The sequence below is a fragment of the Calliphora vicina genome, chromosome 3, assembly GCF_958450345.1.
Source record: "Calliphora vicina chromosome 3, idCalVici1.1, whole genome shotgun sequence".
NCBI lineage: Eukaryota > Metazoa > Arthropoda > Insecta > Diptera > Calliphoridae > Calliphora > Calliphora vicina.
In genome coordinates, this window is record NC_088782.1 from 48,615,088 (window position 1) to 48,641,976 (window position 26,889).

Consider the following 26,889-nt stretch of genomic DNA (forward strand, 5'->3'; position numbering starts at 1 on the left):
CTATGGGAATGGGAAAATACGAACTCAAATTTACACCATAAACGAAGATTTATCAGATGCGGTTATAAGGGAATGGCAACATCAAGAAGACGTTTGATTCTTTAATTTGATCAGTGCATCGTCGCTGTGAAGCGGTAATAAAAAAGAGGGGCTATCCAAACAAATTGATTGGGTGTATGACTTAAAAATGTGGGATAGCGTATCATTTGAAAGCGGTTTTTGTTTATTTATTCTCACTTAGTTATTTAACATTATAATGTAAACAGAAAGTTTGTAGCTTCGAAAATGTCGAAAATGCCAACAAAGCGTCATATGCGGGAAGTTTAGCTTTACTTCTTTAATTTGGAAAAAAGTGCTGCTGATTGTTCACTAATGATTATGGTGAATGTTTTCAACGTGCGAGGTAGAGTATCCAAAACCGAAAACCTGTTAACCGGTTTTTTCATCTTTGTAAACTCTTTGTTTTTTGACAAACCGGTTTTTGTAAGACGGTTAACCGGTTTTAATTAAATATATTTTCTAAAAATTATTAAAACATATTAATGAAAAATTTAATACCATTTTCAATAATATTGATTTATTTTATAGAAAATTATAGAATTTAACAATATTTCGTAAAATATATAAAATAACTGAATAAATATAAAGCCTTAAAAATTCAATAATGCAAAATTTCCAAAGATTTGGTACACAATTCTTAGCACATTTACTATTAGCGTCCACAAATAAAAATAAATTTAAGGAGACCTTTTCATATTAAATAAAAATTTTATATAAACCGGTTAACCGGTTTTTTTGAAGACAAAACCCGAAACCGGTTTTTATAAAAGACAATAATCAAAACCGGTTTTTTCAAAAACACACTTTTCAGTTAAACCGGAAAGCGGTTTTTTAAATTTGCCGGTTTTTGGACACGCTAGTGCGAGCGATGGTTAGTGCGGTTCTGAAGTGGTGATTTTGGCACGGAAGACAAAGATCGCCCAGGCCACCAAGAATTGGTGGAATTACTCTGTGAAGATTGTTTTAAAACTCAATAAGAGCTTGCAAAATCATTAGGAGTTACTCAAGCAGCAATTTCAAAACGTTTGCGAGCAGCAGGATTCATCCAAAAGCAGGGGAATTGAGTAGGGTAGCAGGGGGATCATTCGCCATAGGGGAACATCTGCCAACACTGAATAACATAAAAACCGAGTAATCGATTTTGTTAAATTTTCAAGTTATGTTTTCGTTTGGAAAGTTTAATTTTACATGTGATGTGAGGCAGACTCGATTAATTGTTTTTCAAATATGTAGCTGTGAAAATATTTCAGCATGTGAATTTTTTGTGCTAACTTCTTTATTTTTGTGATACAAAAAAGTTATTGGTTGGTGATAGAATGTCAATAATAGTGAACAATAAGTGACAATAGTTTTATCGATCACTTAATTTAATGTTTATATTAAACCTCAAAATTCCCCCTGGTGCACATTCGCCAGATACAAGAAATCCCTATGATGTAGAGCAAAATTTTGATAAAATATAAAAAAAATCGGTCACAATTTTTTAAAATTTTTTTTTGTTAAATTATGTTAAATAAACAATAAATTTCTAGTTTATTATACACACAGCCTCAGAAATGAGTATACACAAGTGATTTTTTTGATTTTTTAAGATCATAAAAATCATTATATTCAGACTTAAATCCTTTTTTTTGAGAACCGAATCTATTATTTAACTCAATCTCCATCAAACCTAAACATTTAAATTTGAATCGATAGATAGATTTTAAAATTTTCTTTATCTTAAAAAAAATCAAATAATTTTTGGTGTTTACTCACTTTTGAGGCTCACTGTATTTACTTTGTTTTGTCAATTACACAGAAAAAACTATTTCTTAAACCGTTTCAATTCAAATATTTGTCACATATTGAACTGGTTTCAATTATTTCATAATTAAATCAAGTATTCATTTGCTCAAAAACAAAATTTCTTGATATTTTCTATTGAATTTTGAGTTTTGAATTTGATTATTTTGAAAATTGAATATACAATTTTCGTTATTGGTTGAATTTCAAATACAAACATTATTGAATAGATAATTTTCATAATTGAAAAAACATTTTTGTTATTTTTTGTGTTTCAATTACAAAAATTATCTATTCAATAATTTTTGTATTTCCGCTTCACCCTACCATACGAAATACGATTTTGTATGACTGAAATGCTGTTTGAATGCTATACAAGAAAATGATAATGGAAATGTGAAATGTATGTATATATAACTAAAAGCACAAAGTGAAGTGTATTTATATAAACAATTGTATGTTTTTAGGGGTCTTGATATCACTCTGGAACAGAAGTATCAAATAAAAGGTCTCCAAGTTTTAATTAATGCATTTAAAAGAATAAACAAATAAATTCAAATTTTTTAACTCCAACAGATTTGCTGCTTTAGCTATTTTACAAATTAAAATTTTTGAGGTTCCATTTATTCCATTTATAATGTTCGTTATCATTTTACATCCGAGACCCCATGGTCATATCGAGTGGGTGCAATCATCTTGATTTTGACAGACTAAATATATGTAAAAAAACAATTAAATTTTAAATTTCAATTAATTAAATAGACATAAACAAATTAAACATTAGTATTCTTTTGAACTTTTACAATAAATTAAAATAAAAAAAAAAACTGATAAGACAGACATTTATTTTGCTCAATCTTATATTTAAATGGTCGCTGAACGTTGCTACACCAACGTTTTACTTATTTTCGATTTCTATGAAATAAAAACAACAGCAACAACTACGTCTTGAACCACTGGGGGTAATTACGTTCCTTAGCTCGTCTCCTTGACTGACTGTTCCAATAACTGAAACATGATTGTATTTGTCTATAAGTCAATATATAAATATTTACATCCATATAACAAGTGATGTTACATTAAGATTGTTTCTGTGAGACACTTAACGTCAATACCTTAATCAACTCTTGCCATCTCTGGTGGTAAACAACTTTATTGTTGTTTAACGATTGTTTTTCATTGTACAAAATATATATTTATTTAAAATAAATAAAAATCGCAAAAATTCAACAAAAAAAAAACAACATATTTTGAGCAAATAGAAAAACAATTAAATATCATACGTTACAGTTACATATATTTTCTATTTAATTGAAAACAAAAATTATTGAGCTAATTTTTGCACGAGTATTTAATCAACATATTTTTGAGGAAGTTAAAATTTGGATTATGAAATAAATGCGGTAAATTGCTATAAATATTATTTTATTTTTGAAATTACAAGAATTATGGCTGACTGGCATTAATAAAGAAAAATACCGAAATTATTTGATAAAGCACCTTATTCAATATTGCAAATATGGATATCTTGCAAAATTGCTCTTCCACTTTTTCTGTTTATAAGAAATTTCAAAATGTTTAGAGAATTTAAATCAAGTATCAAATATATTTAGGGCTAATAATAGTATAACTCGGAAACCATTGATTTTACGTAAAAATGATATTTAATCGAAATTAATGAAATTTTATTTCTGTGACCTTTAACCCTTTGAGACTTCCAGCACCTTATTGGGAACATAAAGACTGAATTAATAAGTCTTCCAGCTTATCACAATGTTAACCCTGGTGTAGGTTAAAATGATCATATGTTGACACACCTTAGAGTTTTATTTATTATTGCGAATTACACAATTTATTTATTTGTATAATTTAACTAGAATTCAGTGTCAAAGATAGATGAACCACATATTTAGTTTCTTATTTGCATAAACGGAAGTATTTGCATTATTTGTTGAATTTCTTTAAGAAATTCTTATGTAAATAAATGAAAATGTTGTTACACTTTTTAATAAAAATCAAATTCAATTGAAGAAAATTATAGCACGAATAAGAGTTAAATAACAGCAAACTAAAGAAAATAAACAAATAATAAATATTTAAATTAATTTCAATCAAAGGAATTGGTTCTGTTATGCTACAATATATTGTACATGACATCTAACGAAATTTGCAGTTTAGACGAATGTGTATGCACCCTTTGATATAAATTGTAAAGACAATATTAGGACATTATGACAATATGACATGATAAGAGACCTTGTGAATTGACCATATATTTTCCAAAAACGAAAAGGTAAAATATTTTCAAGGTAATTCAATTCACAATCGGTTTTTCCACTGAGAAAAACAGTGGAAATAAATCTGTAACTTCTAAACGAATAGAAGCGTTTTAACAAAAAATTCCATGGCTATAGAGGAGGTGTTGATAAGTTTTTAATTTGGGCACCTCGGTCATATCAAAAATTAAAAACGATGCCAAATTTTGTTTTGCGATCCGATTTAAAAGATTTTTAGATATATGGAATGTACTAGAGTAAGAATGTACGAGATCTAGCCTATATTATCTCTTATATGTAGTTTTTTACCTACCTTGGTCTGCTTTTTTGCTAATAACGGATCTAATTCTTTCCCGATTTTCTTGAAATATCTTTTTTTGAATTAACAACAAATTTATTAATAATCGTAATGAAAAGCTGTTTAAAAACCTTTACTGAGTCAAAAGTTATGTATTTTCAAACTTAAAAAAAATTTTAAGTTTGAATATTTTTTCGAAAAAAGTACCTTAATTTTAAATTATATAAAAAATAAGAAAAAGATAAATAATGTATTTATATTTTTCTGGAAGATAACATCTCGGGAAATATTATAAAACAAAATAGTATCAAAATTCTTATTAGTGCGTGATCCAGAGCCTTCCGAATTAGACCTATTTTTTATGTAAATTTCAACTTTAGACAACATGTTCTCTAATCGCATAGATGCTTTCAAAAAGTTAAGACCTGTTTTGTATGTCCCAATATGTTCTACAAAATTGTGTAAAGGGATTTCATAGCCCCGTACTTCGTGCCTTTTTGGGAATTGTGGGATTGTCATTAACAATTCACAAATATCTTTTTCACTTTTGGATTTGGACCAAAAGATTCTATATAAGCGTAAAATTTCATTAAAAACGATTCATAAACATAGCATTTTAAAAATTAAAATTTTCAAAAAAATTTAGCTACCATTTTTTTCACATATTTTTGAAAAAAGTCTTCTATAATTTTTTTAATTCTTTAAAAGTTTGTACATTTTTGAAAAGAGGACATAATTTCCTACACGTTTATATATAATATTAATATCTTTTCCGCTTAAACTTATCAACACCTCTATATCCATGGGAATTTTTATTAAAATCAGTCTATTCGTTTAGAAATTACAGATTTATTTCCACTTTCTTCTCAGTTACCCCACTGGGCGGCATTCGCTATTTTGAGAAATGATTGAAAAATTTAAAATTCATGTTCAGCATGCAAAAATTAGTAAGAAAAAGCATGAATTGCAAGGAGAAATTATTCCAAAAAAAATATTTGAAAAGATAGAGGGTTTTGCAAAATTAATTGAATATATTTATTTTTTACCATCGAAAAGGGTTTTGAATTTTAGAATAGAAGCACAATCTAATAAAGATTTTTTAAAACATAAACTCTATTTTATTCCCATGGGTTGCAAACTAAACGTCAAATTAAAGTGCCTCAGCATTAAGCTATCATTAGAATGAAAAACCAAAATAAAAAATATCATCATTTGTAAAAGAGACAAACAAATGGACGTTATACTAAAAGAGAACTTAACTTAATAAAAACAAGCACATAAAATAATGCACGAGAGAGAGAGTTAATGTTTAAATTGCAACAAGAATACTTTTAATAAAAGTAAAGATTTCATAACGATTAAATTTAACCCTGCTGTAAGATTTGGGGACCATTAGGCACCACCTTATAGCTTATTTATGAATGTTTCGAAATATTGAATTTGTAATTAGATTCAAAAGGAAATACTTAGAATTTATATTATTTATAACATTCGCGGATCCAATTTTTTTTTTAATTTTTTGGTTTTCGGGGAAATTTACTTTTTTTGATGGTATTCCAAACTAATTTTTTGACTAAATGGTTCATCTATATAATATTTGCAACTTTTTGTTTAATCTTGCACCAGGGTTAATAATAACAATGAAATAAAAGAATTGCAATTGAGAGATAAGCGTAAGAAATTCTCTCTCAGTCTCATTGAAATAATGGATCAGTGCAATGCACTGTGGGCCAATCACAATATAAATGGTAATAATTGTAGAACATGAAATATTTGACAGTTGTAGCCCTTAAAATTTCATATAAAAATTTAGTTATTTGGTGAAGGTGTTCTACATCCCTCACAGTAGGAAGACCATGAACGCGACAGAAAATGTTTTATTAATATGTAATAAAAAATTATGCAAATTTAAGCTAATCTAGATCTCAAACGATTTGTTCCTATGTTAGAAGTCTGCAAGAATCATTTCGAAATACTTTTATATTCAAGTTATTGACACACAACCATAGAGAATAGACATAGAGTGAAAACTCTCCTGTCAAAGACCTAACTCAGTTGTCAGAAACATAAGTGGTGAGAATGTAATAGTGGAAAAGACAATGTGAAAACAAAAACAACACTCATATGTGTGATTATTTTGTGTAACTTTTTTGTTTGAGAATTTTTCTAGTTTCCGCTCTAGTTTCTCTATGCACATAACTGCTTAAGTTATCCTCAACTTGCTCACCCTTTTCACACAATATTATAAATCCTAATTATCTTTATTGTCCTGATTAGGGTTCCTAATTTCCCGGACTTTTTTCATTCCCGGGAGGAAATTCGTTTCATTCCCGGGAATTCCCTGGAATTTTCCAATATTAAATTTAAGCAAAACCCAGAAATTTTTTTACAATAAATTGACTTATAATTTTTCGAGGGTTTTAAAATAAGTATGAAATAACTATATTTGGTTGTACAGTGTTGGTCCAGCCTTTATAAGGATTTCTAATTTAATAGTGGCATTTGATCGGTATTGTCACAGTCGTAGTTTTAATCAGTATAAAATCAATAAATTCTTTGTTTAATTAAAAAACTTAAGAATTTCGAGTATGTTAAATCTATAAAACAATTTTAATTTTAAATAAACAAATTTGAACCACTATTATTTTATTGAAACTTATTATTTTCTCTAAATATGAATAATATTCATCGAATATCCCTAAAAGTTGTAATGTTAGGCATCTTAATAATTCCTTTAAGAGCATAAACTTTAAATTTGATTCATTCTTAATAACCAAATTTTTCTGATGTGGCTTGAGTTGAGTGAAAAAAATTGGGGTTTTCAACCATAATACTTCTTTGCCAACTGACTATCTGTTGCTAGAACCGAAAAAATCTATGGATATAATAGAATAATTCAGTTAGCAACAAATTTGAACATCGAAACGAATCTGATGTTGTAAATTTTAGAAGACATCTTATGAAGGTATTCCCGAAAATTCCCGACAAACATTTCCCGAAAATTAACAAAACAATATTCCCGGGAATTCCCGGGAAATTTTTCCCACGTAGGAACCCTAGTCCTGATACAGATTCCAGATATTAAAAATGAAGTATGTACTTATTTATTACCACTTATTTTCCAATCAACACCACTGTGCCATGCAATGTTATCAGTTAGTTAAGAATATTTGTTATAACATTTTCGATTTTTTATTAAATTAAAATTAATTTAAATATACACCTTAACATGTGTGAGTGAAATTTATTTACGATTTTTTTTCACGAAGAGCAAACGTCCAAGAAGAGTAGGAATATCAACAAAAATAATAGAAAAGAAAATGAAAACAAAAACAAAATACATACGACAAATACGAGCAAATACGATTAAAACTATATGAGTAGTAAACAGTAAATAAAATACGAGTAAGTAAACTGATGATGATGATGAACAACAATAACAAAACAACCGGTTTATTATAAATAGAGGCCATACCACTGTCAAATAGATCAGTTAACAAACATACTTGAACCAGTCAACATCACAAGAAGTGCTAGCTCTGAGCATAAGAAATATTATAGAAAAAAATAACAAACAGAAAAAATAGAATTTATTATTAAAAAAAATTAAGTTTGAAGAAATTCTAGAAACCAAAAAAACATAAAATAATTAACATAACAAGATTTTAATAAAATAAACAAAAAACTTTTTTTCTTTTAAATAATTTAAAAAGAAATAAAATATTTTAAACAGTTTAACTTATAAAAAAAGAATATAACAACATGACCGGTTTCGATGTCAAAGGTACCTGTCTAATCAGCAAAGCCAAATCCTCTGCCAATGGCACCGATACCACAAATGGCACACGCAATTCCTATACAGCCAGAGAAAATTCCTCGTAAGTACTTAAATAAACACCTGTTTATTGTATTTTTTATAGAAAAATGTTTGAAGTTAGTTGTAATTGTAGTACGTACTTAAATAGATATTCTGTAAATATAAATTATGGCTTGTCTACCGATCATAAATACAAAGTTGTTAGCAGAATATGTAATTATATTCTTACAATGTAAAAAGCACTGGCAAATAGAAATGAGAAATTATAGAAAATCACTTTGAATATTGTAAAATATTTCGGTTTAAATCAATTCAACAACATTTTTAAAGTTTAATGTCCAACAATTTGTGAGCAATAAATTAAATGTCACAGTTAATAATTAAATTAATTGTATAAAGGTCAAATATTTCATAAAAATTCTAAATTTATGGTCACACATGGCAAATACTTATTCAAAAATGTTTTAACACACAAAGGGTAATTTTTGTAAAACAACAGCATCAATTTTAAAAACAGTTGTCAACCTTCTTCTAACTAATTAAGTATTTTCAATTTCTAGAAAGTACAATTTTGGTTAATGGTGCAGAACTATTATAAATCTCAATTTTCAATACCTTGCCCATATACAAATATGTTATTTATTAAAAATTATAATAAACAAAAACTTAGTTTTTCAAAAATACCAGGCGAACAGAATTTAACAATAAAATGATGTATCTTAATTCAACGGAAAGTTTCTGACCTAATACTAGGTTAACAGAATTACACAATAATATTTACATAAATATAAATTTGATTATTTATTTGTAAGTTTCAAGTCATTGAAAATTCCAAAAACTCTACTGTAACTTGTTTAAATATTAACGAATATTCACCAAATTGTTTGCTTAATTAATTTAATTGCGCATGAATTATTAAATTTTTTTTTAAATAACTAAATATAAACAATAACATAAACAAATGTTTGTATACAAAACAAAGAAATTGTCAACTTTCTTTTGAAATCATCACATACATTTCAAATCCCTGCATAATTAACCTTGATCCCAAATGATTGAATACAAAGAAACATAATAAATGCTACAAATTTCTCTAAATTGATTGGTGATAACAAGTTCAAAAATTATATTCAAATAACCTTCAGCCAAAAAAAAAAACAAAAATGTATTTGAAATTCTATTTTTGAAAAAAAAAAATAACAGCAGAATTATAATAATAAAAAAACGTGATTATCATAAATAAAATACCTAATTAAAAAAAAAAAAATTTTTAATTAACTGTTTAAATGAATGTATATAAACAAATTAAATTCATAAATGTATTGCAGACTTTAAACTTTGTAACTTGTTTTGTGAAGCGACGATGCCTTCCAAAATTAAAACCGGCCTCCTCGTGTTGTGTAGCAAACACGCGACTCTATAATTTATTTGCGTGATAATGGCCCCCAATAGAAGGGGGTGTGTTTTGTGATAATTATATAATAATATTGATTTTTAATTATTATATACATATGTATGTACAATTATGTTTTGTATGAATTTTACGATATAAAATGTTTGTTGGTGGATTATTTTGATTACCCAACAAAACATTTTGGAGTCTCGTTCATTTGCAGGATTGAGACAATAACTAGTTACAAAATTTGTATACCTAGTAAGAATAGAGCTGTCATAGAACCAGTCATGTTAGCCTGTAATTAGTTTGTCCTTGCCTAGGCCCTATAGAGTTTTAATAGTTTTTAAAGTATGTTAAATGTTCAAAACGATCCTATTTCTTCGTTTGTGTTCCAAGGTAAATTCTCTGCGAGATATTAAATAATTCCTAATTAATTTGACACGTAAAACACATAAGGTAGATGGGGATTTTGTCTATTTTTAAGAAATATAGATATAACATTTTTTACAATTAAAAAATTCATGGAATACTTTTTTGAAAAATAGTTTTTGCGAAGATATAAATTTTTCAAATTGAAATTCAATTTTTATTTATGAATATTATTTAATGCAATTTTATATTTGTATTGATTTTTTATTGAAAATGCAAAATTTGTTATCAGGAATCCCGCAATTCCCAAAAAAGTTTTGAAAAATCCAAAAATTGATATTTTTAAATTTTTAGGCTATAATATACATACCAGAGTCGGTGTTATCGGATCCCTTTACAAAATAACTGAGAACATATTGGGCCATCTAAAATGGGTTACTATATTTTGATATCGACTATGCGATTTGATAATTGTAGCCCTAAAAATGAATTTTACATAAAAAATAGACGTTTTTTGGATGGACTTTTGGATACACTCGGTATCCAAAATTTTCAAATCTTTTTTCATTTAAAATATTTGATATAAAGTTAGATTTTCAAAAAGTATAGATTCCTTATAAATCTTTTCAGAAATTTCTTAAATAACTTAAAAAGAAAAACTCTCCTTTTTTATTGTTATACCCTTCGCCATGAGTGGCAAGGGTATATATAGTAAGTTTCCGTTTGTAATTTCTACATTTTTCATTTGCGACACCACAAAGTATATACATATATATATTCTGTCCGTCTGTATGTTGAAATCAACTTTCCGTAGCACGTAAATAACTTACATACATGATTTATACATCAATATGTCGGGAATTCTTCTGGCTCGGTTGGGTCAAAATCGGAAAAATAATTTTTAACCCGAATTTTTTTTTCATAAAAAATTTTTTTTTGTCATAAATTATTTTTCCAAAAATTAATTTTTAAAAGAAAAACTCAAGTAGGGTGGGGGTGGGTAAAAATGTGAAAATTTAGTTATCAAATGCGAATATTTTCTATGCAATAAATGATAATTGATAGCTATGAGGAGGATATAACTTTGGATTCAGTTATGATTTTTAAACAATTTGACATATACATTTTAGTTGTTAGCACAATAAAAGAAAAATAGCAGAAATCGGGAATATTTGGACCCGTTGTTATCAAAAAACCTGAAGTGGGTAAAAATGTTGAAAATTTATGTTTTAAATATGAATATCTCCTAAGCTATACGTGATTATTGATAACTAAGAGAATTGTAGTGCTCCATATAAATATGTACACGAAATATGATCGTGTTAAAATATTACATAACCGAGATTTAATACTTTGGGGACCCCTGGCCACTGGGATTTTTTTTATCAGTTAACAAACGAGTTTTTTTGTGAAAACACAAAAATTAAATTCCGAAAAATATAATAAATTCACTGTCAAAGTCAAACTGATTGGCAAACAAATATTACTACGTTACACTACTTGTTAAATTTTATATGAAAAAACAAACAATCATCGAAATCTTTATTTATACATACAAATTTTTATTTAAACTTCTGGTGAAATTCAATAGCTTATTACAATATCTGATTCTTTATTTATATCCAAGACAAAGAGTCTTGGTGCTGTGCCATTTAAGGGTATTCATTTCAAATTTTTATTGGAAAAAATGCATTTAAATGAAGCTTTTTAATACATATTTTACGACACCTTTGACCACAATCGTAAACAATTGTGGTTTAAATTGGTTTAAAATTAGGCATACAATAATTTGTGGCAGTGGCGAAAGTTTCAAATGACTGCTTAAAACAGTTAATAATCGTTAAAAGCGTTTTTTACAAAGAGGGTTAATTGCACAGAACGTATTTGACGTTTAGATTAACTAAAAGCTACTGCTATGCGAGTTTAGTTAAACCTGCATTAAGAATAATGACATAGTTTTTTTTGTACTAAGAACTGAACCGAACTCAGGAGACTGCAAATATATTGAGCTGCTGAATTCAACTGCCAAAAAAAACTGGCAAATGTCACTCACTGAAGTCAATACTTAATTTTGTTACAGTTTCAAATTACCGTTATTACTGAAATATACATACATATGTATATTCTAATTTGACATTGATATTGCCAGTTATTCCATCAATTTGTTTAATAATAATTCATATTAAATATTTATTACATTTATTAAAATTTGTTTCCACATTCGTTTTATTTAAATGTCATTTAATATAATCTAATATAAGCAAAGCTATTTTTATTTAATATATTAAATTATTATCTTAACAAACTAAACATGATTACGCAAATAAATTATTTAAACAATATATTTCGTTTTTTTTCAATTCTATTTTTGTTTTATCAACAAAATCTTAATTTCATTGCTAAATGACACACCTCCTTTAAAATAACAATTTTTGGAACAAGTTTTATTTGAAACTTAACAAAATAATCGGTTTAGATGAATTTAAAGGCACCCTATTACAAAAAATTAAAGATTTTACAAATATTTTACATTTTACTCATGAGGGAATCCAAGAGAAAGAACATTTCAAGTTATTCTCTAGAAATGTATAGCATTTGTATTCAATCATTTTTAAAATAATTAATCAATGAGTCCGAAGAAATATGATGGGTATTGTGCTGATGTTTGTAACGCCCAATAATATTAGTCTAATAATAACTCTACAACAATACAAAAACAATTAGAACAAGTAAGAGAGCTATATTCGGCTGTGCCGAATCTTTATACCCTTCCCCAAATTATACTTCAAAATACAAATTTTAAATATTTTTAGTTAAACAAAATTTATTTTCTGTTTCCAATTTTGTTTTTTTAATTTTTTGGAAACAATTTTTTTTCGAATTGTTATTTTAAATTTATAAAAATTTTTTAAATTAAAAAAAAATTAGTTTTTAAATTTTTGTTTTTGTGAAAAAAAAATGCGGGTTAAAAAATTATTTTTTCCGATTTAGGTCCAACTTACTATGGTCTTATATACGTCGCACAGTGCTTTGTCCCCATATAACGAATGGACAAAAGTAGAAGGAGCTTTCGTAGAGATATGAAATTTGGTACACTAATACACTTTTGCATTGCTAAATAAAATACAAATTTTCAGCAAAATCGGATGAAGGACTTGCCTGCCTGCCATATATCCTGAATATTAAAAATTACATTTTATCTAAAATATTGATTAAAATGTCTCACACATTTTCAGTTTTCTCTAGAATTAAGGTGTTTCATTGTATGCTAAATTTAACCTTAAAGATAAGGACTCCTTTTACTTCCATATAAGCCTAATTTATATATAATTCGTTCGACGATTTTATACAAATCATAATACTATTTTTGGAATATTCTTGAGATAATTCAATTAATTTATCCAATTTTCTATTGGAAAATAAATGGTAATAATTATAAAAGTTATTTATTGGAAATATAATTTTTTTTTTTAAATAATGTACAGTCTCAAATTTGCTAATTCTAAAAACGGTAAATTAAAAATGCATATTCAGTGATTTTTATTTCTTAATTTATAATTAAGGTTTTTTTTTAATTTTATTAATGACATTTATAATAGCACTATTTACTGAATTTAGTTATACGCGTATTAAAAAAGTTTACTTTTTCAAATAGTTTTGTTTTTTCAAAATGTACATACAGTAGCCCAATAAAGTCTATTTGTAAGTTAAAAGTAATGAAATATATTTGTTTAAAAAATAAATTCATATAAAAAAAAAATAAAACAACATCACTTAATTCGGGTTTAACAACATTTCCTATCACGTCCAAAATTTCACCGTTATTAGAATTATTGATTCTGAGCCAAATAACGAAATTTTTTTTTGTTTTTTTGGGCTTTAATGTTCAAAATATTATGAAACATAATAGCCCCGCCCACCCAAAAATAGGCATGACCGAGAATAAATTTTTCGTTATTTTACTCAGAATCAATAACTCTAATAACGATGAACTATTTGAATTGTTTTTTTTGCTAAAATCGACATAAGACATGTATTACTATATGTATATCTCATAAAAAAACTAAAAAACTGCTTTAAATTAAAGTAACACAATAATTTTTACTGTATGTAGACTTTCTTGGGCTACTGTACATTACCAATTTTTTCTCTTACAAATTAATATATTTTTATTATTCTTTTACTTGAAGATACTGAAACCAGCAATCAGTCAAGTCTAAATGTTTTAAAACAACCATATTGATAAAAAAAATATTTTGTAGGAACTTCAACGATCTTCAATATACTAATTTTACTAAAATGTTGTCAAACAACATCATCACTTATTATTTAAAAATCAATATTAATATCGAGAACAATTATAACAAAATTCGAAAATTATAGAATATTTTTTTTTAAGTGACAAAAACCATAAATATTACAAACAATATTTAGCAACTCCTATGAACCAATATTGAAAATAAAAAAACGACAATTTTTTAAAGAAAATTTATTCAAAATTTGAAATACATAATTTGTACAATTGATATTACAATTTAAATGATTTAATTTAATTTTCAATTTGGGATATAATTAACATTTTATACTAAAATTAACCATAATAAGCATTTTTAAAAATAATTTATTTCAAAGATGCGGCAAAAATTCCGTTAATTTTATTTTTAATAAATAAATGTATTAACTATAAAAAGCAATAACAAAAAAATACTACATTTTACACACTTTGTTTATATTTTCCACCAAAGTGAGATATTTTTTAATTTTTTATATGCATTTTTTAAAGCTATGTAAAAATATTCTAGGAGTGAAATTTCACAACAAATTGTTTTTTGGTAATTGAACGTATACATAGTTATTTAAAATATTAAACCAAAAAACATTTTTTTAAAAACCTAAATTTTTATAATATTTTTTGCAAATCTATCTTCAAAAGCACTTTCGTTTCCCTGAAAAATTTTCTGACTTTAGAGCCTTCTCTCAATAATAAATATGGTCCTATCAAAATAATTTTTGGATACGTATATTAGTTGTCTTCTTAGCTTTCAAATTATCAGGTATGTTCTGCAAATCACATTTTATAAAAGTAGTTTGAAATCACATAAAAGGTGTTCTAAGCACATAATTTTGTGATTTTAAAACGTTCAACAAAGTCACAAATGTTTTCAAATCACTTGGTTATTTCTGCGGCTATTGCATGGAAAATATTAAAATAAATTATTTAAATAAATTAAACAATATGTCCTTTATTAATTTTCTTATAGAATTACTTGTTTTATTAAAAAAACACTTAAAATTTAATAAAAATCTAGAGACACCTTTTCTGCTGTAAAAAGTTTATTTGCTTTTGTGATTTCTTTTGTGGTTTCAGGTTTGTTTTCAGTTGTCAGCTGTTTATGATTTTCGAAAATACATGGAAGCTTGCCAGACTAAAATGTTTTAATGTTTGTCTAAAATATGTTCAATATCTTTAAATTAATTATAGAATTCGTCATAAAATTTATAATATTTGTTAGATTATATTATAAGTTATCAATATGCGTTAAGTATTTTGCGCTAATTGGAAAAAAATGAAACAAAGTTGAAGCAAGTGGTAACCAAAAGCAATTGTGTACTGTGGCAGCTTTGCTGTTTTGTTTTCTTTTTGACATAGTGGTTGAGCTTGCGCCATAGTTTTTGCAAAATTTTTATAAAATGTAATTCCATTCTTTTTAATTCAATTAAAGATATAACAGAAGCTCCAGGCATTTTTTTATTTTCACTTTAATATTTCTACAAAATTATTTGCAAAACAAAACATTTAAAATAAACGAATCAGCTGTTTTCTTGTGCTTTCGAAAATTTAAAATCACACCGAAAAATACAATAACAGTGTGATTTACAGAACAGGCACAAATCACACGTGTGATTTTAAAACGGTATGTGATTTGAAATCACGTGGATTACAGAACATACCTGTATATATATCTTATTAAAATTTGGAAGAAACATTTATTTTCGACTTTTGTCTATAGAACAGAGTACTGTGCGTCGTTGCAAAGGTCTTTCAAATATCTATCATTAGATATCCATATTGTCTATATTAATGACTTAGTAATCCAGATATAGGTCATAAATCGAGGTTGTCCTGGTTTTTTCCTCATATCTCAGCCATTTGTGGACCGATTTTGCTGATTTTAAATAGGAAACTTCTCGAAAGCATGTCTGACAGAATTATAGAAGATCTGGATCCCGAAGATATCTGGGGTCTTCGGAAAATTGATTTCAACAGACAGACGGACATGGCTTAATCGACTCCGATATCTATAAGGATCCAGAATATATATACTTTATAGGGTCGGAAAATTATATTGTGGAAATTACAAACGGAATGACAAACTTATATATACCCTTCTCACGAAGGTGAAGGGTATAAAAATAGGCATTTTGATTGTTTAAAACTATACTGAGCTTATCCAAAACAGCTGACTACAATAACAAGCTAAACGTACATATCAAGGCGAATTTACCATAAGGTGGTGTCGATAGCACAGGTGATTGTTTTTTCTTCACTTGTTTAAAAGCTCAAGCTGTCAAATTAAACAAAGTTTGTTGTTGCGAATACGACAACAAACCCTAAAGCAACAAAAATAAAAGGCAGTCTTTGACAGCTACAGCCAACATAAACAAACATTTTGACAAGCTCAGTATGTAAACATAAAGGATCAAAAAAAATATCACCTGATTAGTTGCACAGACCTTATTACTATCCAAAACTTTTATATCCAATACTTGATAAATAGTTGACAGAAATAAACCAAAATTTGTTTACTTACTTGTGAAGAGTTTACAAAATTTACCGCCACTTTCCTGTTCTAAAACTGTTAACAATTATTTTCTCAGTAATCTTTGAAGTAATAATATAATAATGTTAATCGATAAGAGCAAAAATAATTCATAGCAATAAAACAATTGCATGTGATAAATCAAAGTTCACAATACAACCGGACATTGAGAATTACAATTCAATGCGTATACGATATTTGGAGCTTAATTTATACCGACCGTTTCTGAACTAAATAAGTATTTACATTAATGATTTGTCTGTATGCATACATACATACAGTGGTGGCCAGGAATTTAAGACAAAAATTCTTTGCTAAATTCCACGTGATTGTCAATTATTTTTTTAAATATTTCCACAAATATGTATGCATGAGGACTATTTTAACACACAAGTGTGTTTTATTCGACTGTATCAATTCATACATATTCACCACGAACTCATAAGATTTTTCTACAACTAGACCAAAAAATTTTTTTTTTAAATAAACATATTTTCTCACATTTATATCATTATATTTTTATTATTATAAAATATTCGGACCAAATTTCGTATTTTTAGTTCCATTAGTTCGCTGAGGTGGTTCAACGTATTACCACATATCTTTGTCCATATATGTTTTACTGATTTTTCCAAACATTTTTCAGAAACTAGAAACATTAATAATAAATTTCATACTCTTAGAGGTCCTTTTATTTTGGCTCTATCGCACTTAAAATTCAGTTGATGAAAAAAATTCAAGTATTTGTCTTAAATTGGTGGCCACCACTGTATGTATTTCTTCTGTAGCATTTTGGTTACATAATGGGTTATTCAAATTTCAAATAAATATTTGAATTTCCCGTTTAATTAAAACCTCCCAATAAGCTCCAAAGCCCCAAAAATTGAAGTACTTGAACATTTTGTTGGAATTTGACTTGAATGCAAATGTAATTATGTTTTAAACTTGAAAAATATTATATTGAAAAAAACATATGGCTTGAATTTATGTTTCCTTTTTAGTTTAGAATGCCAATGAAATAAAGTGTAATACAGCTGTAATTCAATTGCTTGACCATAATTCAAGGCTGGAATTACACTTGCTTTTAACTTGAATTCCAGTAAAAATGTTTATTGGTCTTATTTGTTTATTAATAATTGGTTATTTTTAAAATAATTTTTGTTTAAACATATTAGTTTAAGAATTATATTTCTTATCTTACAAATTTTGTATTAACTAAATTCTGATCCATAAAATATTTTTATTCATAAAAAACTCTTATCAAATTTTTTTTTCTTCTAACATTGATATTGAAATTCAGCAATAATTACGTCAAAAATGTTTTCAAATTAAGTGAATGAATTCCTTTTTCATTATACGAGTAGAGACTTTTTTTTAAACATAATAGATTTTGAATAATTAATCACACATAACAAATAAGTCGCAATAATTATTAAAATAATTAATTTACTAATAAGGGGACCAGATCATAGTGATAAACTATTTTTAAACTTTGTTTCTGAATGATGTTATCTGAAAGATAAAGTGGAATTAAGAAAGGTTTTAAAATATTTTGATTCAGATCTAATTTTTAGTGCTATCATTTTTTAGCATCGATGCTGACATCGTAACTAAACATTTTTTCTAAGATAAGATAGTGATGCCAAATAAAATCTGTCTGATGACAGATGTTTTTTAGCACAGTGGACTTAAAAAAAATAATTTATATTACATAGTATTTGACAAACTTTTCCTTTGTCTCATCAACAATTTAGACACGTGCCTAAATTAACATTGGAATCAACGTGTTTTCAATTAATTTGTAAATGTACATAGATAGACAAATTGTATTGAATAATTTTAATTAGACAAATGTATAACATTTCAAAAATTTACATTATTACATTGTACTCGAGCTGTCTAGAATTATTGAGTGATAAAAATTATAAAAAAAATAATGAATAATCAATTACATAAGTTAAATGGGTTGTGACATGTAACAAAATATGAATGATTAATAAATATTTTATTATAATTTCATAATTGTCATGACTTATTTAAAGCGCATCAAACAGTGAGTTTTTCTGGATGTAATGATGTTTAGACCATGGAGACCATTGAGAATTATCATCGCTCCAAATAGGGCAATTATGTTTATTGTCAAATCCATTTAACCAAAAACGTGCTTCATGACTGAACAATTTTTTCAAATGAAACTGTGGGTACGTCACATTTCGGGATTCGTATTATCGTTAACCCTCTAATGCTTAAGTACGCCTCAAGGCAATCATCGCAAGAATTCCAATAAATGCAACTGATTTTTCATTTCAAAAACTCTTGTAAAGGTTGCTAAAAACGTACTTAAATATTTTAAAAACCTTTCAATGTTTTTGAAATGAAAAATCAGAAATATTTACTACATTGTTGCGATGAGTGCCTTGAGGCATGCTTAAGCTTTAGAGGGTTAAAAGTAAACGTATTGCGAAAACGAACCTAGTTTCTCGAATAAATCGCTCAAATCACTCTGATGGACGATTATGAGCTCCATAAAATGCCAGATGAGTTTGTAGAATTGAAGTCAAAACAAATTAACCTCAAAACAACTGAAACTGTCAAATCAGGTGCCACAGAAAACAGTGCTGTTAGTTTTAAAGTCACTGCCTCTAAAAAAACACACTTTAGTTATTGCATACACATGTATTCTGCGATCTTATTTGAAACCAAGTTTAATATTTGAATGATCATCAAAAAAATTGTAAAAGAGATTTATTTTATATCAAAAATATTCGAAAGTGTTATACAGATTTTTGAAAATAGGACTTACACACAGCCTCAGAATTTTTTGATTTTTTTAAGACCACAAAAATCATTATATTCCGACTTAAATCATTTTTTTACAGAACCGAATCTATTATTTTACACAATCTCCATCAAACCTAAACATTTAAATTTGAATCGATGGATAGATTTTAGGATTTTAATTATCTTAAAAAAAATCAAATAATTTTTGGTGTTTCCTCATTTTGAGGCTCACTGTATATAGGAGCTATGTTTAATTATGGATGGATCCTTAAAAACTGTTTATATAGACCTAGAGTATTTCGTTCCCGGAAAATAATAAAAAAAATCTGCAATCCATGTTCAAAATTGATAGAAAAATTTTAAATTTTTTAAAAAAAAATTCTTTTCATAAAATAAAAATTTCATGCTATCATATTTTATTTCCATTAATTCCATACAAAAATTTCCAAAAAAAAAATTCTTCAAAAATTCCCCATTCTTTTCTTTTTCCAGTGAACATCAAACTTCAACCACAAATGAATTGACTCCATCCCAACAAGTTGAAATGGTGATAAACGAAGACAAGTTAGTAAAAGTTATTTATTTATTAAACCAAAAAAAAAACTATTTCTGTTATAAATTTGTGTTGTGTTGTTTTTAAACAAATTAAACCATAATTTCTTATAATTTTTTATTCTTATTATTGTTTATGTTACTCACATGTTTTATGATACATATTGATTTTCATATCAATAGCAATTCAAAACTAATTATGATAAGTTATGTACTATTTGTTGTTCTTTTGTTTTCTTTCATTTCATTTATTTAATTAATTAACTTTCGATTTCGAATGATTTATTATTTCCATATCACATTTATTTGTTTTTTTCTTTTAAAGTTTATGTGTATTTAACAAGGTTGGCGAACGATCCGAAGTTATTGAAAGGTAACGGTAACGACATTTTGTATTTATACGGTAATGGTGTTTTAGTGATAAATTTATTTGGTTTATTTCGTTAGTGATAGTTTAGCGGTTCGGTGTGATTAATTGCAAAAAATTTTACAAAAATCGTAAAAAAAATTAAGTGGCTAAATTATGTAGCTTTTTAGAATTGTTTTTAACTAGACCCCATATTCATAATGAATTATTAAATTTTCTAAAAGGTTTGTTATAAATTTTTCATAAATTTATATATTGATTATGAATATGAGGGTATGTATTTAAATTGTAGAAGTTGTGTCAAATTTATTATTACATCACAAAAACTGTATTATAACGATAACGGTGTTCCCTATTTTTTAACGATAACAACAACATATGAGTGTATTGTGGTAACGGCATTTAAAGATTAACGGTAGTAAATCTGAACGTTTAGTTAAACGGTAACTTATTGGTACGAGTTGCCAACCTTGGTTTTGAATTTAATTTTTTTTATACTTGTTTTATGTTTTTATTTTGTAATTTGTAAATTCATTTGTTTTCTTTATCTTTATAATCCTTTAACAATATTTTCATTATCATTATACCCTATAATATGTTATATTAACCTAAAACAAAAGTAGCGATTTAAAAGATTCTATATTCCATTAATATTGAAAAAAAAATATATATTATCAAAATTAATATTGACAAAATTTAAATTAAGAATATAGAAATTAATATTGAGAAAAAAACAAATTGAAATTAAGAATTTCAAAATTAATATTGACAAAATTTATATTATAAATTTCAAATTAATATTGGGAATTACAAATTGAAATTAGGAAATCCAGTTTGATATTGTATTATTTCTACTTAAATTGAGAAATCGATAGTAATATTCTAAAGGCCGTATTCATAAACAAATTTTAAATTTAACGATTTAAAATCAAATTTTGTATGGAAATTTGGCTTTAAAACATTGTTTAAATTTAAACACTTTTTATGAAAATTTAAATTGATAAAATACAACTTGATGTCGAGACATTGATTTAATTTCCGATTTCTCAATTTCAATTGGTTATTTCTCAATATTTAATTGGATTTCTTTATTATTCATTTGTATTTTCTCTATATTAATTTGCTTTTCAGAATATTAATTTGTTATTTCTCAACATTAATTTAATTTTCACAATATCAATTTGCATTTTCTCATTTTGATTTTGAAATGGTGTTGTTAAATATGGACCCATTCAAGGCGAATTCATACAAGGTGGTGGTAGTTTTACAAAAACAACAATTGGTCTTATCAAATGTCAAAAAAACTAAAATGAAAAATTAATCAAATAAGTATTGAAACTTAATATAGTGTAGATAATTGAATAATGAGGGCTTTATTTATTTATGTAAAAAATAAATATTTTGTTAATAAGCTTAGAATATGTAGATATTTAAATATAAAAACTAGCTTTGACAATTGTTAGAACCAAAAAGCGAATAAAAAAGTTATCAGCTGTTTGATTGACTTCACCTTGTATAAATTCACCTTGGACCCATTCATATAAATAACAGATTATTAAAAAAAATTCCAAAAATTACAGTTGTAAAAAAGTAATATCCGACCATATGGTTATTCTGACGTTCTTCACTTGATATGAAATCCCCCATATATTTGTCTCTTATTCCAAACCACAACCATTTTGACAATTAATTTTGTTTTCTATTGTCATATTACTGAATTCAGCTGATTTATACCTGCACAGAGAAAACAGATTCGGGTTGTCATTGGAATAGTCGAGAAAAAAAAATATTTTTTTCGAATGAATAAAAATGTTCAGGTGAGCAACGTTTTGCACATCATAATACATCACTTTCGATCGGAAAGTAATTCGGTGACAGGGGGAATATCTTTCTAGCAATTAAATACATATGTATGTAGGGTACTTTAAAAATTCGGTCAATTAGTTGTTACTCTTAATACCTTAATTTCTTTACATAATTTTAGATATTTCTTATCACAAGTTCTTGAAATTGATAATAAATATTTTCGCATATACAATGTGCTTTTTTTATTATAAATGCAGTACCCGGCAGTTAAGCAAGTAGTCAATGTATCCCTTATAGACAGTAATTGTCACTAATGTCTTATCACTAGGCTGACTCTAATATATATTTTGGGTCATTTGACACTAATGTGCTCTTTGTAGTGCAGTGAAAAGACAATTGGTTACTTTATACATCCCAGGTAATCTAGAGTGAAGACAATTGCCACTTAAGTGCCTCTAAGTAATCTAGAGTGTAGTCACTTTAAACATTCTGTGAGTAATTTGTATAAACTGGTTTTATATGTACAAATTGTGTTGATATAATTCTCATACAGTTTATTTTTGCTAGCATAGTCACTTTAGTGTCTCTTAGTAACCTATAGTGAAGTCAATTTAAACGATTATTTTGTACTGCACTTTAGGAGAGTTGTCGGAGGAAGGTTTGTTTACAAGCAATCGTTTATTGGACTATCTATGATATGTCTTTTTAGATGACTATTTGTGGTCAAGTAACCAGTTAGGTAGATAGATGAAATCGGTATGTGAATCCAATACTTTGATTACTTTGGACCAGCTATCAGTCAGTCTCATTGTAATCCAAAAGGATCAGTTGACCCTCTGCTTAGGACATGCACGAGTTAAAATAACTACTCGCGCAGCTAGTTATGTAACTAGTTGTCACCCTAAATGATAAAATCAATAGTTCGGGACTGTCTCCTAAAACTGATGGGTAACTTCACGTACGATTTGTAGAAAAAACAACAATGTCTGGTATCGTAATATTATACACAATAAGTTTTTATTTGCGGAAGTTTTGCGAAAAGGGATTTTCCCTTTGTATAATTTATAATACTTTTTTTTTGAAATTGGTGTTGACATTTTATTTCATATTTGTTTGCCATCAAGAAATTTATAGGTAGATGATCAATTGATCTACATTGTTTAAACATTTTTTGATATACATATGTATATGCTTTTTTTGTTCATCAAATTAATATGGGTTATCAATGTCATGGGTAAAAAAAAATGGGTAAATATGAAAAAAATGGGTAAAATATGAAACCTTTAACAAAGTTTTGAAATCATTTTTCTTTCACTTGACCCATTTCATAAATTTCTACAATATATTTCATCAATACTTTGGAAATCTCGTACCTTTAATTTATAAACTTTGAGTCATACAATTTATGGAGTTCCAAGGAGTTCTAAGAAAAACATTTTGATAAATATTTTAATGGATTTTTTATCACATGCAATTTATAAAATAAAACATATTGATAAGAAAGCTTTAAGAAACTCGAATGTTCAAAGATGGTTAAAAGAAGTTGGTGCAAGAACATTGAAATTATTACTACGTCAACAATAAAAACAAATAGACTGACGATCACAAGCAAAAAAAGTGGCAAATAATAAACAAATAAATAATAAATGTTTAATTTACAAAGAAACTATAGGTGGTATAATGGCAAAAATAACAATATTTTTGAGATCTTTTTTTAAAACTATTTTTGTATATAACACAGTACAACATTTTTTAGTTCATTGCTTTGGGACTCAATTCTGACAATTACACGTGAAAGTAGCCCCAAAATTAAGAACTTCTGCATCATTAGTTTTGTCAAGTTGGCTGCCGTATTAATTTAATGGCCATAGGAATTTTTTTTCCTCAAGGTGGATTTTTATCACTTTTTCTATATTTTAGCACGGTTATATCTCGTATACCGTACGGAATATGTCTTTTGTGGCTGAAGCAAAGTTGTAGATATTCAATAGTAGAAAAAAAGTATGGAACACACCTACCCGAAAAAGGTGCATCCAGTGCCTTAAAAATCGCAAAAATGCCCATTTTTTTAAAAATTTTTTACCAATTTTTCACCTTTTTTGCTCAATAACTGGATTACAAATCCAATTATGGACTGATCACCATGAAATTAGGACGTGTGATTTGTGTCTACATAATGTATGTATACCATAATTTTTAACACATTTATTCACTTTAAAGTGATTTTCGGAAGCGGGTCTTATTTGGGAGCTATGAATAATTATGGACCGATCATAATAAAATTTTTTGACATGAATTTTGTATATATAAAACTTATTTGGAGCGAAATTTGTGTATATACATATATAAATTAAACATTTATGACCGATAAAGCCCAATTTCGGGAGGACATTTGTATGGGGGCTAGGTGAAATAATGAACCGATTTCAGCCAATTTCAACAATCTTCCTTCTTGGGCCGAACAAATTATATGTACCGAATTTGTTTATGATCGGTCCATAATTAGTCATAGCTCCCATATAAGACCCGCTTCCGAAAATCACTTTAAAGTGAATAAATCTGTTAAAAATTATGGTATACATACAAAATTCATGATAAATAACTTTTATATACACACAAATCACACGACCTAATTTCATGGTGATCAGTCCATAATTGGATTTGTAATCCAGTTATTGAGCAAAAAAGGTGAAAAATTGGTTAAAAAAATTAAAAAAAATGGGCATTTTGGCGATTTTTAAGGCACTGGATGCATCTTTTTCGGGTAGGTATGTTCCGTACTTTTTTTCTACTATTCAATATCTACAACTTTGCTTCAGCCACAAAAGAGATATTCCGTACGGTATACGAGATATAACTGTGCTAAAATATAGAAAAAGTGATAAAAATCCACCTTGAGGAAAAAAAATTCGTATGGCCATTAAATTAATACGGCAGCCAACTTGACAAAACTAATGATGCAGAAGTTCTTATTTTTGGGGCTACTTTCACGTGCAATTGTCAGAATTGAGTCCCAAAATCATGTGTTGTACTGTGTAAGTATTAATTTTTGGAACTAGATTAGTTATTGTCTATTGTAAAAGTACAATATTTGCAAGGTTTTAATTGTGCCTTTCTTATTTTCTTTTTACAGTTACTGCTATGATGTTATTAAGGATATTGCTGATTACCTATTGGAACGTACTTCTATAAGACCAGTCATTGGCATTATTTGCGGTTCCGGTTTGAATTCCTTGGCCGATAATATCACCGATCAGCAAACTTTTGAATATGAAGACATACCCAATTTCCCCGTCGCTACCGTAGCGGGTCATGTGGGTCGCATGATTTTCGGTTTTTTGGAAGGTCTACCCGTTATGGCCATGCAGGGACGTTTCCACTACTATGAAGGTTATCCATTGGCCAAATGTTCGATGCCTGTGCGTGTAATGAAACTGGTGGGTGTACGCTTCCTAATGGCCACAAATGCTGCTGGTGGTCTCAATCCTAAATTCAAAGTTGGTGACATCATGATTGTTCGCGATCATATCAACATAATGGGCTTTGCTGGCAATTCACCCCTGCAAGGACCCAATGATCCCCGTTTTGGTCCCAGATTCCCACCCATGACAAATGCCTATGATGCCCATCTCATACGCACCGCTCGCAAAGTAGTCAAAGATATGGGCATTGAGAATGATGTCCATGAGGGTGTCTACACTTGTTTGGGTGGTCCCAACTATGAGACCGTAGCCGAATTGAAAATGTTGCGTATCATGGGTGTGGATGCTGTGGGTATGAGTACCGTCCATGAGGTCATTACCGCCAGACATTGTGATTTAACAGTATTTGCCTTTAGTTTGATTACAAACAAATGTGCCACCGATTACGACAGCGGTGAAGAGGAGGCCAATCATGAGGAGGTTGTATTAGTGGGCAATTCCCGCCAAGCCATTTGCAGTCAAATTATGTGCCGTGTCGTTAAAGAAATTGCAGTGCAATGCAATTTGACGCCAAAGAAATAAAGTGTATACGAGAATTTAAGGCAAATAAAAGTTTGTGTTTAGGTTAAATATTATTAGATTTGTAATGCGTTTGAAAAATATATGTAATAACTTCGGTTTTTATTAATATGTACGTATTTTTATGATTTAAAAAATGACAAGAAAATATATGTATGTTAAACTAAATTAGTAGTCAATAGATTTGACCGCATAGAATGTACTTTAACAAAACAACTACTTTTATACACGATTGTTAAAAAAAAGTTTAGTATATAAATAGATGCGTAGAAAAAAAATCAAAAACCCTTAAAAAAATAATAAAATATATAAAATTTTCTTAAGAGAAATAAACAATTTTCATATGAGTTTTATTACATTTTTAGATACGATTTACATAAATATGTTTCCAAAATATTATAAAATACTTTTTATTTAATGAAATTATTAGATAAAAACAGTTTTCGATCAGTTCGAGTTATTACAGCAAACTAATTCTAACTAGTAGAGTACTATGAATTTACTTGTAAACTTTTTCAGAATCAATAAAATGATCATTATTATTCCGGCTCTTATATATT

At 27.3% G+C, this 26,889-nt stretch overlaps 1 protein-coding gene across 2 annotated transcripts; it reads left to right on the top strand.

The window, feature by feature from the left end:
- Positions 1 to 7,914: 7,914 nt before the first annotated feature.
- LOC135953400 (purine nucleoside phosphorylase) lies at positions 7,915 to 26,665 on the top strand. 2 transcript variants are annotated; one of them, XM_065503291.1, is made up of 3 exons: positions 7,915 to 8,297; positions 20,096 to 20,167; positions 25,462 to 26,665. In XM_065503291.1, exons 1-3 carry the CDS (start codon positions 8,182 to 8,184, stop codon positions 26,330 to 26,332), a joined length of 1,059 nt encoding a protein of 352 aa, XP_065359363.1. In that variant the 5' UTR covers positions 7,915 to 8,181; the 3' UTR covers positions 26,333 to 26,665. The 2 variants fall into 2 exon arrangements, with proteins under 2 accessions (XP_065359363.1, XP_065359364.1); XM_065503292.1 differs by lacking the exons at positions 7,915 to 8,297; positions 20,096 to 20,167 and adding an exon at positions 23,901 to 24,000.
- Positions 26,666 to 26,889: the final 224 nt, after the last annotated feature.

Excerpts from the sequence above, each read along its gene's own strand:
- LOC135953400 (XM_065503291.1), top strand. The coding sequence starts at position 8,182 with ATGACCGGTTTCGATGTCAAAGGTACCTGTCTAATCAGCAAAGCCAAA. Across the intron at positions 8,298-20,095 it reads ACAGCCAGAGAAAATTCCTC|TGAACATCAAACTTCAACCA; the intron begins GTAAGTACTTAA and ends TTCTTTTTCCAG. Across the intron at positions 20,168-25,461 it reads ATGGTGATAAACGAAGACAA|TTACTGCTATGATGTTATTA; the intron begins GTTAGTAAAAGT and ends TTCTTTTTACAG.